Source organism: Lithobates pipiens, unplaced genomic scaffold, assembly GCF_037356315.1.
Source record: "Lithobates pipiens isolate NorthernLeopardFrog02 unplaced genomic scaffold, aLitPip1_a1.2 Scaffold_22, whole genome shotgun sequence".
In the NCBI taxonomy this organism is placed as follows: Eukaryota; Metazoa; Chordata; class Amphibia; order Anura; family Ranidae; genus Lithobates; species Lithobates pipiens.
In genome coordinates, this window is record NW_027507784.1 from 14,638,425 (window position 1) to 14,651,751 (window position 13,327).

The 13,327-nt window shown below is 45.2% G+C and overlaps 1 protein-coding gene across 1 annotated transcript in view; it reads left to right on the top strand.

The window, feature by feature from the left end:
- LOC143923325 (uncharacterized) overlaps positions 1-13,327 on the top strand; it is a 93,324-nt gene that overhangs the window by 33,314 nt on the left and 46,683 nt on the right. The window contains exons 4-5 of the mRNA XM_077446932.1: positions 811-860; positions 1,866-2,217. Coding sequence (XP_077303058.1) covers positions 811-860; positions 1,866-2,217 — 402 coding nt within the window. The remainder of the gene's footprint in view (positions 1-810; positions 861-1,865; positions 2,218-13,327) is intronic.

Genomic DNA, 13,327 nt, shown 5'->3' on the forward strand with positions numbered 1-13,327 from the left:
TTAATTTCGGATTGTTCTTTAGTGATAAGTTATGGTACTAACCAGAAATTTACAACTAAATTTATAAAAAGTCCAGGGCCAGGCAAGGGACAGCGTGTAATCCAAGAACACCCAGACGCTCAAAGCACACTAAAGAAACAAAGGGAGGGCAAAAATATATAATAGTACATAACACAAGAGAGAATTGTATGGATTTTCATAGTTAATACTGTATATATACTTCAATCTCCATTTATTTTAGAAAGGACAGAGTGTTTTCTGAATTAGATTTATTTTTATGTCTGACTTAGTGTCTATTGTCAATATCAGGGTACGGCAATGGGGTCAGGATCACCCCAAGCTGTGTATTTTTAGAAGGTACTGTGAATAATTTTAATCAGGTCCAGTTACCCTTTTGGGGTAATCAAGGTCCTGTTTACAAGGCTCACTGATATTTTTTTTTTCTTGAAATGGGTCAGAAGACTTATTATTCAGCTGGACAACATTGTACAGATGTACAGAAGGGTTTTAGAAAAATAAGGATATGATATGTGGAAAAAGCAAACCGGAAGATATTTGTAAATTATTTTTGTGTCCCTCCAGCCATGGAAAGCCATGCTGGTAAGGTTGGGGTGGAGGTCAGAAGCTAGAACAGTGCAGATGAAATATGAACATACTGTACAGCAAAGGGTTTTCAGCTTGAAAACCCTGAACCTTGTACAGGATATTGCTTTTTTCACTGTGTGATAAATAAGTGTAGAATTTTGAACATGCGTCTATTTTGGCCTGATACAGGATCATCAATTTGCATCAATTTTCTTTTGATCACAGGTCATGAAAATAATCCAACTGGCAAAAGGGAGCAAAACACACCAGAAAGAGTAAGTCCTACATACAATACATTACTCAATCAACTAAAATGAATTGTAAAATAGTTTCTTTTTCTATCTCAAACTACGTTCATGGATCATACAGTATGCGGGTCAGAATTACTGATTAGCAAACACATAATACATATAGGTCTACAGAACTGCTATTAGGATATGTGTGTTCTGTCTGGTGTTTATTTTACTGCTTAACCACTAGGGATCCGCGCTATAGCCGAATGACGGCTACAGCGCGGACCTGCTTTGCCGGGACTACGTTTATTGACGTCGTCCCATGCACGAGCCGCCTGCGCGCCCCCTGAGGGGTCACGCGCGGTGCGCTCTGTGATCAGCGGGTCTATGAGACTCGCCTGATCACGGATCGGAGCAAGGGGTCGATCCCGACCCCTTACTATGTGATCAGCTGTCAGCCAATGACAGCTGATCATGTGAGAAAACAGAGTAATCGGCTATTTTTCCTCCTCGCGCTGACAGAAAAAAAAGCCGATCACCGGCGGCCATGATCGGGACATCAGTCCCGATCACGGCCAGCTTATCAGTGCCCACCTTCCCCCTGCCAGTGCCACCAAACCAATAAAAAAGTGCCCCATCAGTGCCACCCATCAGTGCCCACAGTGACACCCATCAGATCAAATTCCTACACCAAAGCTATTGGCTACTAGCCTGAACGTAGTCCTGTCATAACGAAATAACATAATCACGTCGGATTTTCAGACAACTTTGTCCGACCGTGTGTATGCAACAGTTTCGGACAAAATCCGTCGGACAAAATCCGACGGATTTGGTTGTCGGAATCTCCTTCCGTGTGTACAAGGGCTAACAGATAGCCAAAAAGATCAATGATGTCAATGGGAATTTATTTGAGAGGCAAAATTTGCTCATTGATTAAGGAACCCCTAACATTCTGGAGGGACCCTGGTTGAGAAGAACCTGAACGAGACCTTGCCTTCATCTTACTGATTTTGTTATATCATTTTTTTTTTTATTTTCACATTACAGCAGACCTCAAAAACACCACAGCCCCAGCTATATGAAAAAATAATAAATAAAGACCACGAAACCCTTCATGAAGAAAGGGCAGGAGCTAACCAAACAAACTATGAGGAAATAAATCTGACTGTTGGCTTCTTCTCCTGGTCCGCAAGGACAGACAGTGACTGGCTGCAGAGACTTCTATCCTCCCAATACTTCCAGATCACCGTTATATACACCGATGTACCAAACACCGATCATGAGAAAGTCACAAAAGTGATCTCCTCCGCTTCCACACCACTTCTCTACTTCACTGAGGGAACCTTCAGGACTTTTTTTTCTCAGCCAGACACAAAGGTGAAGACCCATTTTATTCCTGGTAAGAGAGATCTTTCTACATTATACTGTATTTTTTCAAAAAGAACCAAAAACACTGCGCTATTCAAATGTGTAGACGGTATACAAACAGCAGCTAACACAACATCTAGGTGTACAAATGTGGCATAATAAATTTTGTGAAAAACAGTGTAGCGCTTATTTGTTTTTACCACATTACAATGTGACCAATGTAATCAGTGCATACATTAGACTGTGCAAACAAATAAATACATTTAAACACTCTTTGCTGTATATGATAATTAAAGCTAGAATGTCCAAACAAATATATGAAAAAATGAAAAAAAATATGAAAAAAATATATCAAAAATAGGAAAACAACGTGAAAACAAATGAAAAAGTTCTCCAAATTTTCCAAATTTTCTGTGTATGGTACAATGAAGTGAAAACAGTCCTACACCTTCTCCAAGGAATGATCGCACAATCACCGCGTGAACCCTCCACCACATAAAATGGGGGCTTACCAGATTTAATGGATCCTACTCAAAATTATATTTGGAGGATCATATATGCTTGTAGATATACATACCGTATATACTCGAGTATAAGCCGAGATTTTCAGCCTCTTTTTTGAGGCTGAAAGTGCCCCCCTCGGCTTATACTCGAGTCATCGCCGTCTGCCTACCCGATCAGCGTGTCGAGCAGACAGACGGCGGACATTCTACCATTCAAAAGCCGCGCCTCCGTCTGTGATAGGCGGAGCACTCAATTTCCCAGCAGTCAGTGGTCCGCCTATCACGGACATCCGCTCATCCTCGTACTACGGACGAGGATGAGAGGATGTCCGTGATAGGCGGAACACAGACTGCTGGGAAATTGAGTGTTCCGCCTATCACAGACGGAGGCGCGGCTTTTGAAAAGAGGAATGGCCGCCGAGGCGCCGACGAACAGCGGCAATCCTGGCAAGGCACGGGACGGAGGCAAGGCACGGGACGGAGGCACGGGACGGAGGCTCGGGACACAAGCTCGGGACACAGGTAGGCTGGACACACAAGGCTGCACGGACACACACACAGGGATGGATGGATGGACACACACACACACACACACAGGGATGGATGAACACAGGGATGGACGGACACACACACAGGGATGGACAGGCATGTCTCACCCTCGGCTTATACACGAGTCAATAAGTTTGCCAGTTTTTTTGGGGTAAATTGGGGGCCTCGGCTTATATTCGGGTCGGCCTATACTCGAGTATATACGGTAGGCTTTTTCGGTGTTGTCCTTTTCTGGAAGACTTTCAAGTGTGGCTATTTCATCTACAGTATGTCTCCATCCACATAAATCATCATAGGTAATGGGATAAATATAAAAGAAGAAAGCAGGGACCACAATAGTGTAACTCCGTTTTTCGTTTCAAGTAATTTAATAAAAAATTATCAAACTCACGTGTACAAAGAACATAAACGCTTTTTCAATAAAATCTCAGGCTGCAGTTACTTGAAACGAAAAACGGAGTTACACTATTGTGGTCCCTGCTTTCTTCTTTTATATCTATCCCATTACCTATGATGATTTATGTGGATGGAGACATACTGTAGATGAAATAGCCACACTTGAAAGTCTTCCAGAAAAGGACAACACCGAAAAAGCCTATGTATATCTACAAGCATATATGATCCTCCAAATATAATTTTGAGTAGGATCCATTAAATCTGGTAAGCCCCCATTTTATGTGGTGGAGGGTTCACGCGGTGATTGTGCGATCATTCCTTGGAGAAGGTGTAGGACTGTTTTCACTTCATCGTACCATACACAGAAAATTTGGAAAATTTGGAGAACTTTTTCACTTGTTTTCACGTTGTTTTCCTATTTTTGATATATTTTTTTCATATTTTTTTTCATTTTTTCATATATTTGTTTGGACATTCTAGCTTTAATTATCATATACAGCAAAGAGTGTTTAAATGTATTTATTTGTTTGCACAGTCTAATGTATGCACTGATTACATTGGTCACATTGTAATGTGGTAAAAACAAATAAGCGCTACACTGTTTTTCACAAAATACATTATACTGTATGTTGGTGTTCAATACTATTTAACGTTTAAGCTGAAGTGTTTTTCACCTAACTGAATAACTAAAGGAACATACAGAGCTATGGTGAGTGTAGCAGTATGAGGCCCTGCCACTGTGGAAATGTAAGAGAACATAACATAGGATTTACATTAAGCAGGGGTCTACATACAGAGGTGTGCAGGGTCATTATATACTCAAGCTCGGGGGCATTGCTAGGTGGCAAAAGGACCAGGAGCTTCAGCCTGGAGTTCAAGGCCGGAAACGGGGGGGGGAGGGCGTGTTGTACGCGACGCAGGTTTTTATTGGCTGGGCCGTGACACTGACGGTAGTGACTTACATACACTAATCTACCTACACTAACGGTAGTGACCTACCTACCTGACCTACCTACACTGACGATAGTGACCTACCTACACTCACCTGCCTGACCTACATACACTGGATATATACATACACTGACCTACATACAATAACGGTAGTGACCTACCTACACTGACTTGCCTGACCTACCTACACTGACTGACCTACACATACACTGACATTAACATACACTGACCTACCTACACTGACATTAACACACACTGATATTAACACACACTGACCTGTCTCAGCCGTGGTGTGCTGCGTCACAGCAGCCAGTCCTCAGAGGAGGAGCCGAGGAGGAGAGGAGAGCGGCTCTACTGAGCGCCAAGCGGGGATGTGGCATGGCAGCCGCTTTGTAATTCCCACCTTCTGGAGCCAACAGCGCCTATGATGGACGTTACACGTTCCGCGGTCCCGGCATTGGACCAGTGGGACGTCCATCATGGACGTGCAGGCTCCAGAAGGCGGGACTTGCTCTGGCACTCGGCCGCACTCGGCGGCGCTCAGGATCAGATTGGTCCCGGAGCTCGCTGCGGCGCTCGGGGATAGCAATGGAGACCCTGCAGAGCTGACACTCTGGGCTTTAGGGGGCCACATTCGGGGCTTCAGCCCCCCCCCCCCTAGCCACCCCCTCCCGCGACGCCCCTGCTCAAGCTTAAGGATAGCTCAGGGCTCCCAGTTTGAAGACAGCTCCCATGTTGGAGACAGAATGCAGTCATGAGACAGGAGGTCTCAACCAGGAGTCAGAGGTGCCCCAGCCAAGAGTCATGCGACAGGAGGTCTCAACCAGCAGTCAGAGGTTTCCAGCCAGAAGTCATGAGACAGGAGGCCTCAACCAGCAGTCAGAGGTTTCCAGCCAGGAGTCATGAGACAGGAGGTCTCAACCAGCAGTCAGAGGTTTCCAGCCAGGAGTCATGAGACAGGAGGTCTCAACCAGGAGTTAGAGGTGCCCCAGCCAGTAGCCAAGAGATTGGAGGTCTCATCCCAGGATTCAGGTGAGCTCCTATCAGGGTGTCAGGGTCCAGAGCCTCTGGATAGGGTCCAGCCCTATCCAGAGGCCCGGAGTGGGCTATGTAGCAGGGAGCTGTGACTAAAGGCTGAGTGAGCCAAATGAAACAGGAGAGCTGGGCAACACAGGGACTGGTAAGAAGACTAGGAAGCTGGATGGCTCAGCATTTTCAGTTAACTGTTGATGTGGAAGAACCTCTGCGTGGGCAACCAATGTCTATATGAACTTTTCCCTTCTTTCTTTCTTTCCAATAAAAGTGGGCTGCCACGCCCTAAAATAAAGTTGCACCTGGCGCAACTCATTGGAATAGCACCAAACACTTAAGTATAATCACCCCAAAACCACAGGAGATATTGAGAAATTTGGGAATTGGAGGGGGTATTTCAGAAAAATATATTTCTGATATGCATGAATGCTACCATCAACACATATATTTAAAGGTTAAGTTAACTTTTTAGTAAAAAATTATAAATAAATTTTTTTTTGCCGGTTTTGCATTGCAGGTCTCTAGCATATCTGCCAGTGTATCTGCTTACCTGTACATCCCGTATGGGTAAGCAGAAACAATCTCGCAGGAAGCACGAAGGAACTACCATGGAGATCCACAGCACCGTGGTAGTTCATTGAAAACTACAAGCTGACAGCCGCGAAGGCTGCCTGGCCTTGTAGTTTTCCATGCACATAGTCTTATCAATCAATGATGCTGCTGGGTGGGTGGAGAAGGGAGGGAGAAGATCCCCACTAGCTGTCAGAGAGGGGTTTGGCGGGTCCATTCGTAACGTGTTACATTTTACACCCTGAACAGTGGCGGCCTGTCCATAAGGGGCACATGGTTTCCGCCCCCCCCCCCCCTATCCATGCGTCCGGCCCCCTAATCTACATGTGGGGTCCTGGACAAATGGATTCCATCCAGTTGTGTAACAATATCAAATACATTTTCCCTATTGTCACACTGATTCTTCTCCTGGCCAGTCAGGAAGCCGTCTGAAACCCATTTCCCAATTGGCTGAAAGGAGAAGGATTCCAATTGGTCAAGGAGGAGGGAGGAGACGCATGGCGGAAGCCACCCCCCCATCGCCCTGGAGGGAATCGCTGCCTGAGCCATCGATGCGGTAACTGCGGGGCTTGCAACCGACCTCCCGGGTTGGGGGAAGTGCGGATGAACGACCCGACTCGGGGGTTGTGGATAACTGACCCAAAAGGGGGGGTGCGGGTGTTTGCTGCCCCCCCAAAAAAATTGACCACCAGTCGCCACTAACCCTGGGTGTAACATGTTACGAAAGGTGAACTTATCCTTTAACCACTTGGCAGCTGCAATATGTTGTGGCTTTGAAGCTAAAGCGATGGTATTTTTTTCCAGTCAGCCAGCAATTCTGTTTCTCATAAAAGCGATCAGAGAAGCTGATTAGCCACTGGATTGCTTTTAGAAGCAGTGGTGGGAGGTGTCACAGCGCCCCCCTTTCACCGATCGCTGATGTTTCTTGGGCTTACCGTTCTTACCGCTCCGTACCATTCTTACCGACGAGCCTGGGAAACAATCCTACGGTTTGTGTGGATGGTCACAGAGATGAGGAGAGACCAGATTGTCTCTATCCAGCTCCATGATCTAGGAGGACCAGAGTGACGTTATGACGTCACTTCCGGTCTAGGATGGAAGAAAACTATTTTTTTCTTAAAGCAAAAGATACATTTTATTGATCCCAGATCTTTCCATATAGAGGACCTTACAATGGATGTTTACATTCCTTGTAATAAGAATAAAAATTTGTAAAAAAATAAAATTAAAGGGATATTGTAAAAAAAGGGTGAGAGCAATAATTTTAGTGCTAGACCTAATCAGTAACTCTAAACAGGTAACCTGTAAATACATTTAAAGCGTAATTTTAAAACGTGACATATTGGGTATCTATTCACTTGGCGTAACATCATTCTTTTATATTTTACCAAAAAAATCGGGGTATATATTGTGTTTTTTGCATTAAAATGAATTAAAGTGTATTTTTTCCCCAAAAAATGCATTTGAAAAGCCGCTGCGAAAATACCGGGTGATATAAAAAATTGCAATAGTCACCATTTTTTATTGGGGATTCTAAGTAATTCTCAGATTTTTCTCAAGTTTTATTTATTTATTTTTTACATAGAAAAGGGTTTGATATTCAGAAATTCTCCCGTTTAAAACCATAGAGAGAATTATCAATTTCAATCTCATAATTATCTAACATAAATGTTAGATTACATTGCATACAATCATTTTCATCCAATGCGTTTCTTGGAACAAAATCCGCCTTTATCGAGGAAATGTATGCAGCTCAAATGTTTAGATATTCTCTTGAATCCGAGCATACATGAATTCGTGTATAGCACTTCCATCACCATTGACAGTGTGTCAAAAAGTGAAAACTTTCAGGGGTCTCGAGAGTAATAGATTAGGGTCCCTGTTGTCAGGCTAGGTGCAGATAACAAGTAACAGTTCAGGTGTGCTGATTATACAAAGAGTTCAAAGCACATACCATGAGCAGGTCTAAGCAGAGCAGGTCAGCTGGGACTTGTAGTACACCGCTGCAGACGAAGGTAGGTGATTGCTGGACCTTGTAGTTCACTGCTGTAGATGAGGGTAGATGAGTGCTGGACCTTATAGTTCACTGTTGTAGATGAGGATAGATGATTGCTGGACCTTGTGGTTCACTGCTGCAGATGTGGGTACTAGTAGAATCAGGCAAAGCGTAGTCTAGGCAAGCTGGGTCATACACAGGTAGATCAGAATCCAAACGGTACAGAATCAGAAGCAAGCAAGGAAGGTCAAACAAGCCGGGTCAAACAAGAAAGTCACAGAGCAAATATCAGCTGGATCAAACACAAGTGAACTCTAACACGAGCGCTGACTGAATGCTGATACAGGTGATTTAAACGTGAGCTGGCCAATCACTGTTGTTTCCCAGACACAAGCTGTGTCAGGTGAGTTGTGCTGGGTCCTAAAGGGATTCTAGTACTGACAGTACCCCCCCTTTCTCGAGGGGTTGCTCCTGCACCCCCAGGCTTACTTGGATAACGGAGATGGAACTTCTTCTTAAGTCGATCAGCATGAAGATCACGAGCTGGTACCCAAGATCGATCCTCTGGGCCGAACCCTTTCCAATGAACAAGATATTGTAAGGAATTGCGCACTCGTCTGGAATCAAGAATAAATGCCACTTCATATTCTTGACTGTCCAACACATCCACAGGTTCTGGTTCATTTACTAGGAGGCTGGAATGAACAGGTTTCAACAATGAAACATGAAAGACATTTGGAATGCGCATGGATGGGGGCAGTTTTAATCTGTAGGACACAGGATTAACAATCTCCGAGATTTCATAAGGCCCGATGAATTTTGGGCCAAGCTTTTTAGATGGAACATGCAGGGAAAGATTCCGAGATGATAACCACACTTTGTCACCAACTTTATATTCTGGTGCCTTTGAGCGCTTCTTGTCAGCAGTTTTCTTAAAAGCCTGCACAGAGCGGGAAATAGCATGATTTACATCGGACCAGATTTTGGAGAAATGTTCAATCGTGGTGTTGGCATCTGGAACATCAGAGGGCGGAAGATCAAAGGAGCACACACGAGGATGCAACCCGTAAACACAAAAGAAAGGAGAGGTCCCTGTAGATGTGCTGGCACAATTATTAAAGGCAAACTCTGCCCATGGAAGGATGTTGACCCACTCCACCTCATCTTTGGCCATCAGACAACGTACCATCTTCTCTAGAGTCTGATTAGTCCTTTCTGTTTGGCCATTAGTCTCAGGATGATATGCTGAAGAATATGATAATTTAATCCCCAGCTGAGAGCAAAGGGCCTTCCAAAACTGAGCTATAAACTGAGAGCCACGGTCAGAGACAATGTTAACTGGTGCCCCATGGAGCCTGAAAATGTGCTTAATGAATAAAGATGCCAGTTCTTTAGCAGATGGAAGCTTCGGAAGCGGAACAAAGTGGGCCATTTTACTGAACCTGTCTACCACCACCCAGATCGTGGAACATCCCTGGGACAGGGGCAAGTCTGTGATAAAGTCCATAGATAAATGGGTCCAGGGACAGGTAGGTATTGGTAGAGGACGAAGGAGACCGGGGGGCTTAGAGGTACTGCTCTTGCTTCTGGCGCAAACTTCACAGGCCTGGACGAAGGCTAACACATCCTGCCTAAGCGATGGCCACCAGAGGTTGCGAGAGACAATCTCAAAAGTTTGTCTAAACCCTGGATGTGCTGCAGGTTTTGATGCATGTACTTGTTGCAATACCTGCAAACGAAGAGCCAGGGGCACAAAGAGCATACCAGGGGGAGTGGAGGGAGGGGCTTCAGCCTGTGCTGGTAACAAGGCCTCAGAGATGTCAGTCTGGGTAAAAGCCAAAATCCTATCCTCAGAGATAATGGGTTGAGGAGGAAGCGGAGGAGGAGACTCTGATAAAAAACTGCGAGACAAGGCATCGGCCTTAATGTTTTTTGGACCTGGTAAATAAGAAATTGTAAAGTCAAATCTGGAGAAGAACAATGACCACCTGGCTTGACGCGAGTTCAGTCTTTTAGCAGAACGGATATATTCAAGGTTTTTGTGGTCAGTCAGAACTATGAATGGATAGCGAGCTCCCTCCAGCCAATGTCTCCATTCCTCTAAAGCTAGCTTTATGGCTAAAAGTTCTCTGTTGCCTATATCGTAATTGCGTTCTGCTGGGGAATATTTACGGGACAAGAAGGCACAAGGGTGGATGGCAGCACTTACAGGATCTTTTTGTGACAAAAGCGCCCCCACTCCTACTTCAGATGCATCTACCTCTACAATAAAAGGTAGTTCAGGAACAGGATGGCGTAGAATTGGTGCAGAGGTAAAGGCTTTCTTTAACTGGGTGAAGGCTGCCTGGGCTTCAGTAGTCCATTTAAATGTACTAGGAGTCTTCCTGGTGAGAGAGGTGATGGGATGTGCAATGGTGGCAAAGTTCTTAATGAATTTTCGATAGAAATTTGCAAAGCCCAGGAAGCGTTGAACTGCCTTCAGGTCTGAAGGTGGTGCCCAGTCTAGAATGGCTTGAACCTTGGCTGGGTCCATGGTGAGGCCTGTGTCAGAAATTAGATAACCCAGGAAAGGTACTTGTTTAACATGGAAAAGACATTTTTCAGGCTTTACAAAAAGGGAGTGAGTCTTTAGTCGGGCTAATACCGAGCAGACATGCTTCTGATGTGTTTCAAGATTGGGAGAGTAAATCAAAATATCGTCTAAATAAACAAGCATGAAGCGACCCATCATGTCACGGAAAATGTCATTCATGAAGTTCTGAAAGACGGCTGGTGCATTCCTGAGGCCGAAAGGCATGACAAGACATTCATAATGACCATCCTTGGTGTTAAAGGCCGTCTTCCATTCATCGCCTGCACGGATTCGCACCAGATTATAGGCTCCCCTTAAATCCAGTTTGGAGAAGATTTTGGCTCCCTGGATTTGAGAGAACAACTCTGTGATGAGAGGGAGAGGATACCGATTGGGAATGGTTATTTTATTTAGGCCTCTGTAATCAACACAAAGTCGCAGTCCTCCATCCTTCTTCGGGACAAAGAAGCATCCTGCTCCTGCGGGAGAAGTGGAGGGACGGATGAAACCCTTAGCTAGGTTTTCCTGGATGTATTCTTGCAAAGCAAGATTCTCTGGTTCAGACAGTGGAAAGACTCTCCCTCGAGGAGGTGTAGTGTCAGGCAAGAGGTCAATGGGACAATCATAATTGCGATGAGGAGGTAAAGTGTCAGCAATTCCTTTAGAAAGCACATCCCGAAAGTCCTTATAACAAAGTGGAATCTGTTCTATTCCCACTTGACAGGTATCAAGTCGAACAGGGTGCTGGATGCAGCTCTTTTTACACTGATTGGACCAAGCCAGAATATCTCTTGTTGGCCAGTCAATTACAGGATTGTGCTTCTGAAGCCAAGGAAGGCCTAGGATCAAAGGAGTGGATGGAGAGTCAATGACAAGACAAGAAATCTTCTCCCAATGCAAAGCCCCTAATTGTAACTGGAAAGGGTTGGTGGATTGGAGCACTAGGTCTTGTGAGAGAGGCCGATTATCTACAGAGATCAGGCGGACTGGACAATCTAGAGCATGAGTTTCCAGGGACAAAGAGGTGATCAGAGTTTTATCAATAAAATTCTCAGCTGCTCCAGAATCCACCAAGGCCAGCAGTTCATGAGCCCCTGTCCCAAAGTGAATGACAGCGGGTAAAAGTATACGATTGTCCCCCTGGGGAGATGAGAGTAGACCTAAGGTGACCTCCCCGCAATCACCTAGGTCCTGGCGTTTCCCGGACGTGTAGGGCACGAACGGAGCATATGACCCTTGAGGCCACAGTATAAGCAGAGTCCCATATTACGCCTGCGTTTGTGTTCCTGGGCCGATAACTGGGTGGAGCCTAACTGCATAGGTTCTTCCTCAGATTTGGCACTGGAGATGGAATAATCAGGTGGTAAGGAAGGTATACAGTTTGCCACAGCCATCGTTTGTTCTCGCCTCCTCTCTCGCTGGCGGCGGTCAATTCTAATAGCTAGACACATAGCCTCCTCCAGTGAGGCTGGATAGGAGAAGTTGACCAGAGCGTCTTTAATCGCATCTGAAAGGCCAATTCTAAACTGGCTGCGGAGAGCTGCATCATTCCAGCCAGATTCCGGGGCCCACCTGCGAAACTCTGAGCAATACATTTCAGCTGTGGTAGTTCCTTGTTTTAAGTTACGCAGGGTCGATTCTGCAGTAGCAGCACGATCTGGATCATCATATAGCAACCCAAGGGCTTCAAAGAAGGCATCTACTGTTAGTAAGGCTGGATGGTTAGGTTCCAGGTTAAAGGCCCAAGCCTGGGGGTCACCCTGTAGTAGAGAGATAATGATTTGAACCCTCTGAGTTTCAGGGCCAGACGAGGATGGCCTCAACTTGAAATATAATTTGCAGCTGTTTTTAAAGTTGCAAAACGCTTTACGGTCACCAGAAAACCGGTCGGGCAAAGGAATTTTTGGTTCAGATGGAGTTTTAGTAATGGTGGTAGTAGAAGGAGATTGCACCTTGGTGAGCTCTGTGGCCATTTCCTGAACTTGATGCGATAAACGGCAAAGTTCTTGTGCAAACAACTGAGCCTGTTCAGGATTCATGATAGGTTTCCCTTTATGTATTGGCTCGTGTTAATGTCAGGCTAGGTGCAGATAACAAGTAACAGTTCAGGTGTGCTGATTATACAAAGAGTTCAAAGCACATACCATGAGCAGGTCTAAGCAGAGCAGGTCAGCTGGGACTTGTAGTACACCGCTGCAGACGAAGGTAGGTGATTGCTGGACCTTGTAGTTCACTGCTGTAGATGAGGGTAGATGAGTGCTGGACCTTGTAGTTCACTGTTGTAGATGAGGATAGATGATTGCTGGACCTTGTGGTTCACTGCTGCAGATGTGGGTACTAGTAGAATCAGGCAAAGCGTAGTCTAGGCAAGCTGGGTCATACACAGGTAGATCAGAATCCAAACGGTACAGAATCAGAAGCAAGCAAGGAAGGTCAAACAAGCCGGGTCAAACAAGAAAGTCACAGAGCAAATATCAGCTGGATCAAACACAAGTGAACTCTAACACGAGCGCTGACTGAATGCTGATACAGGTGATTTAAACGTGAGCTGGCCAATCACTGTTGTTTCCCA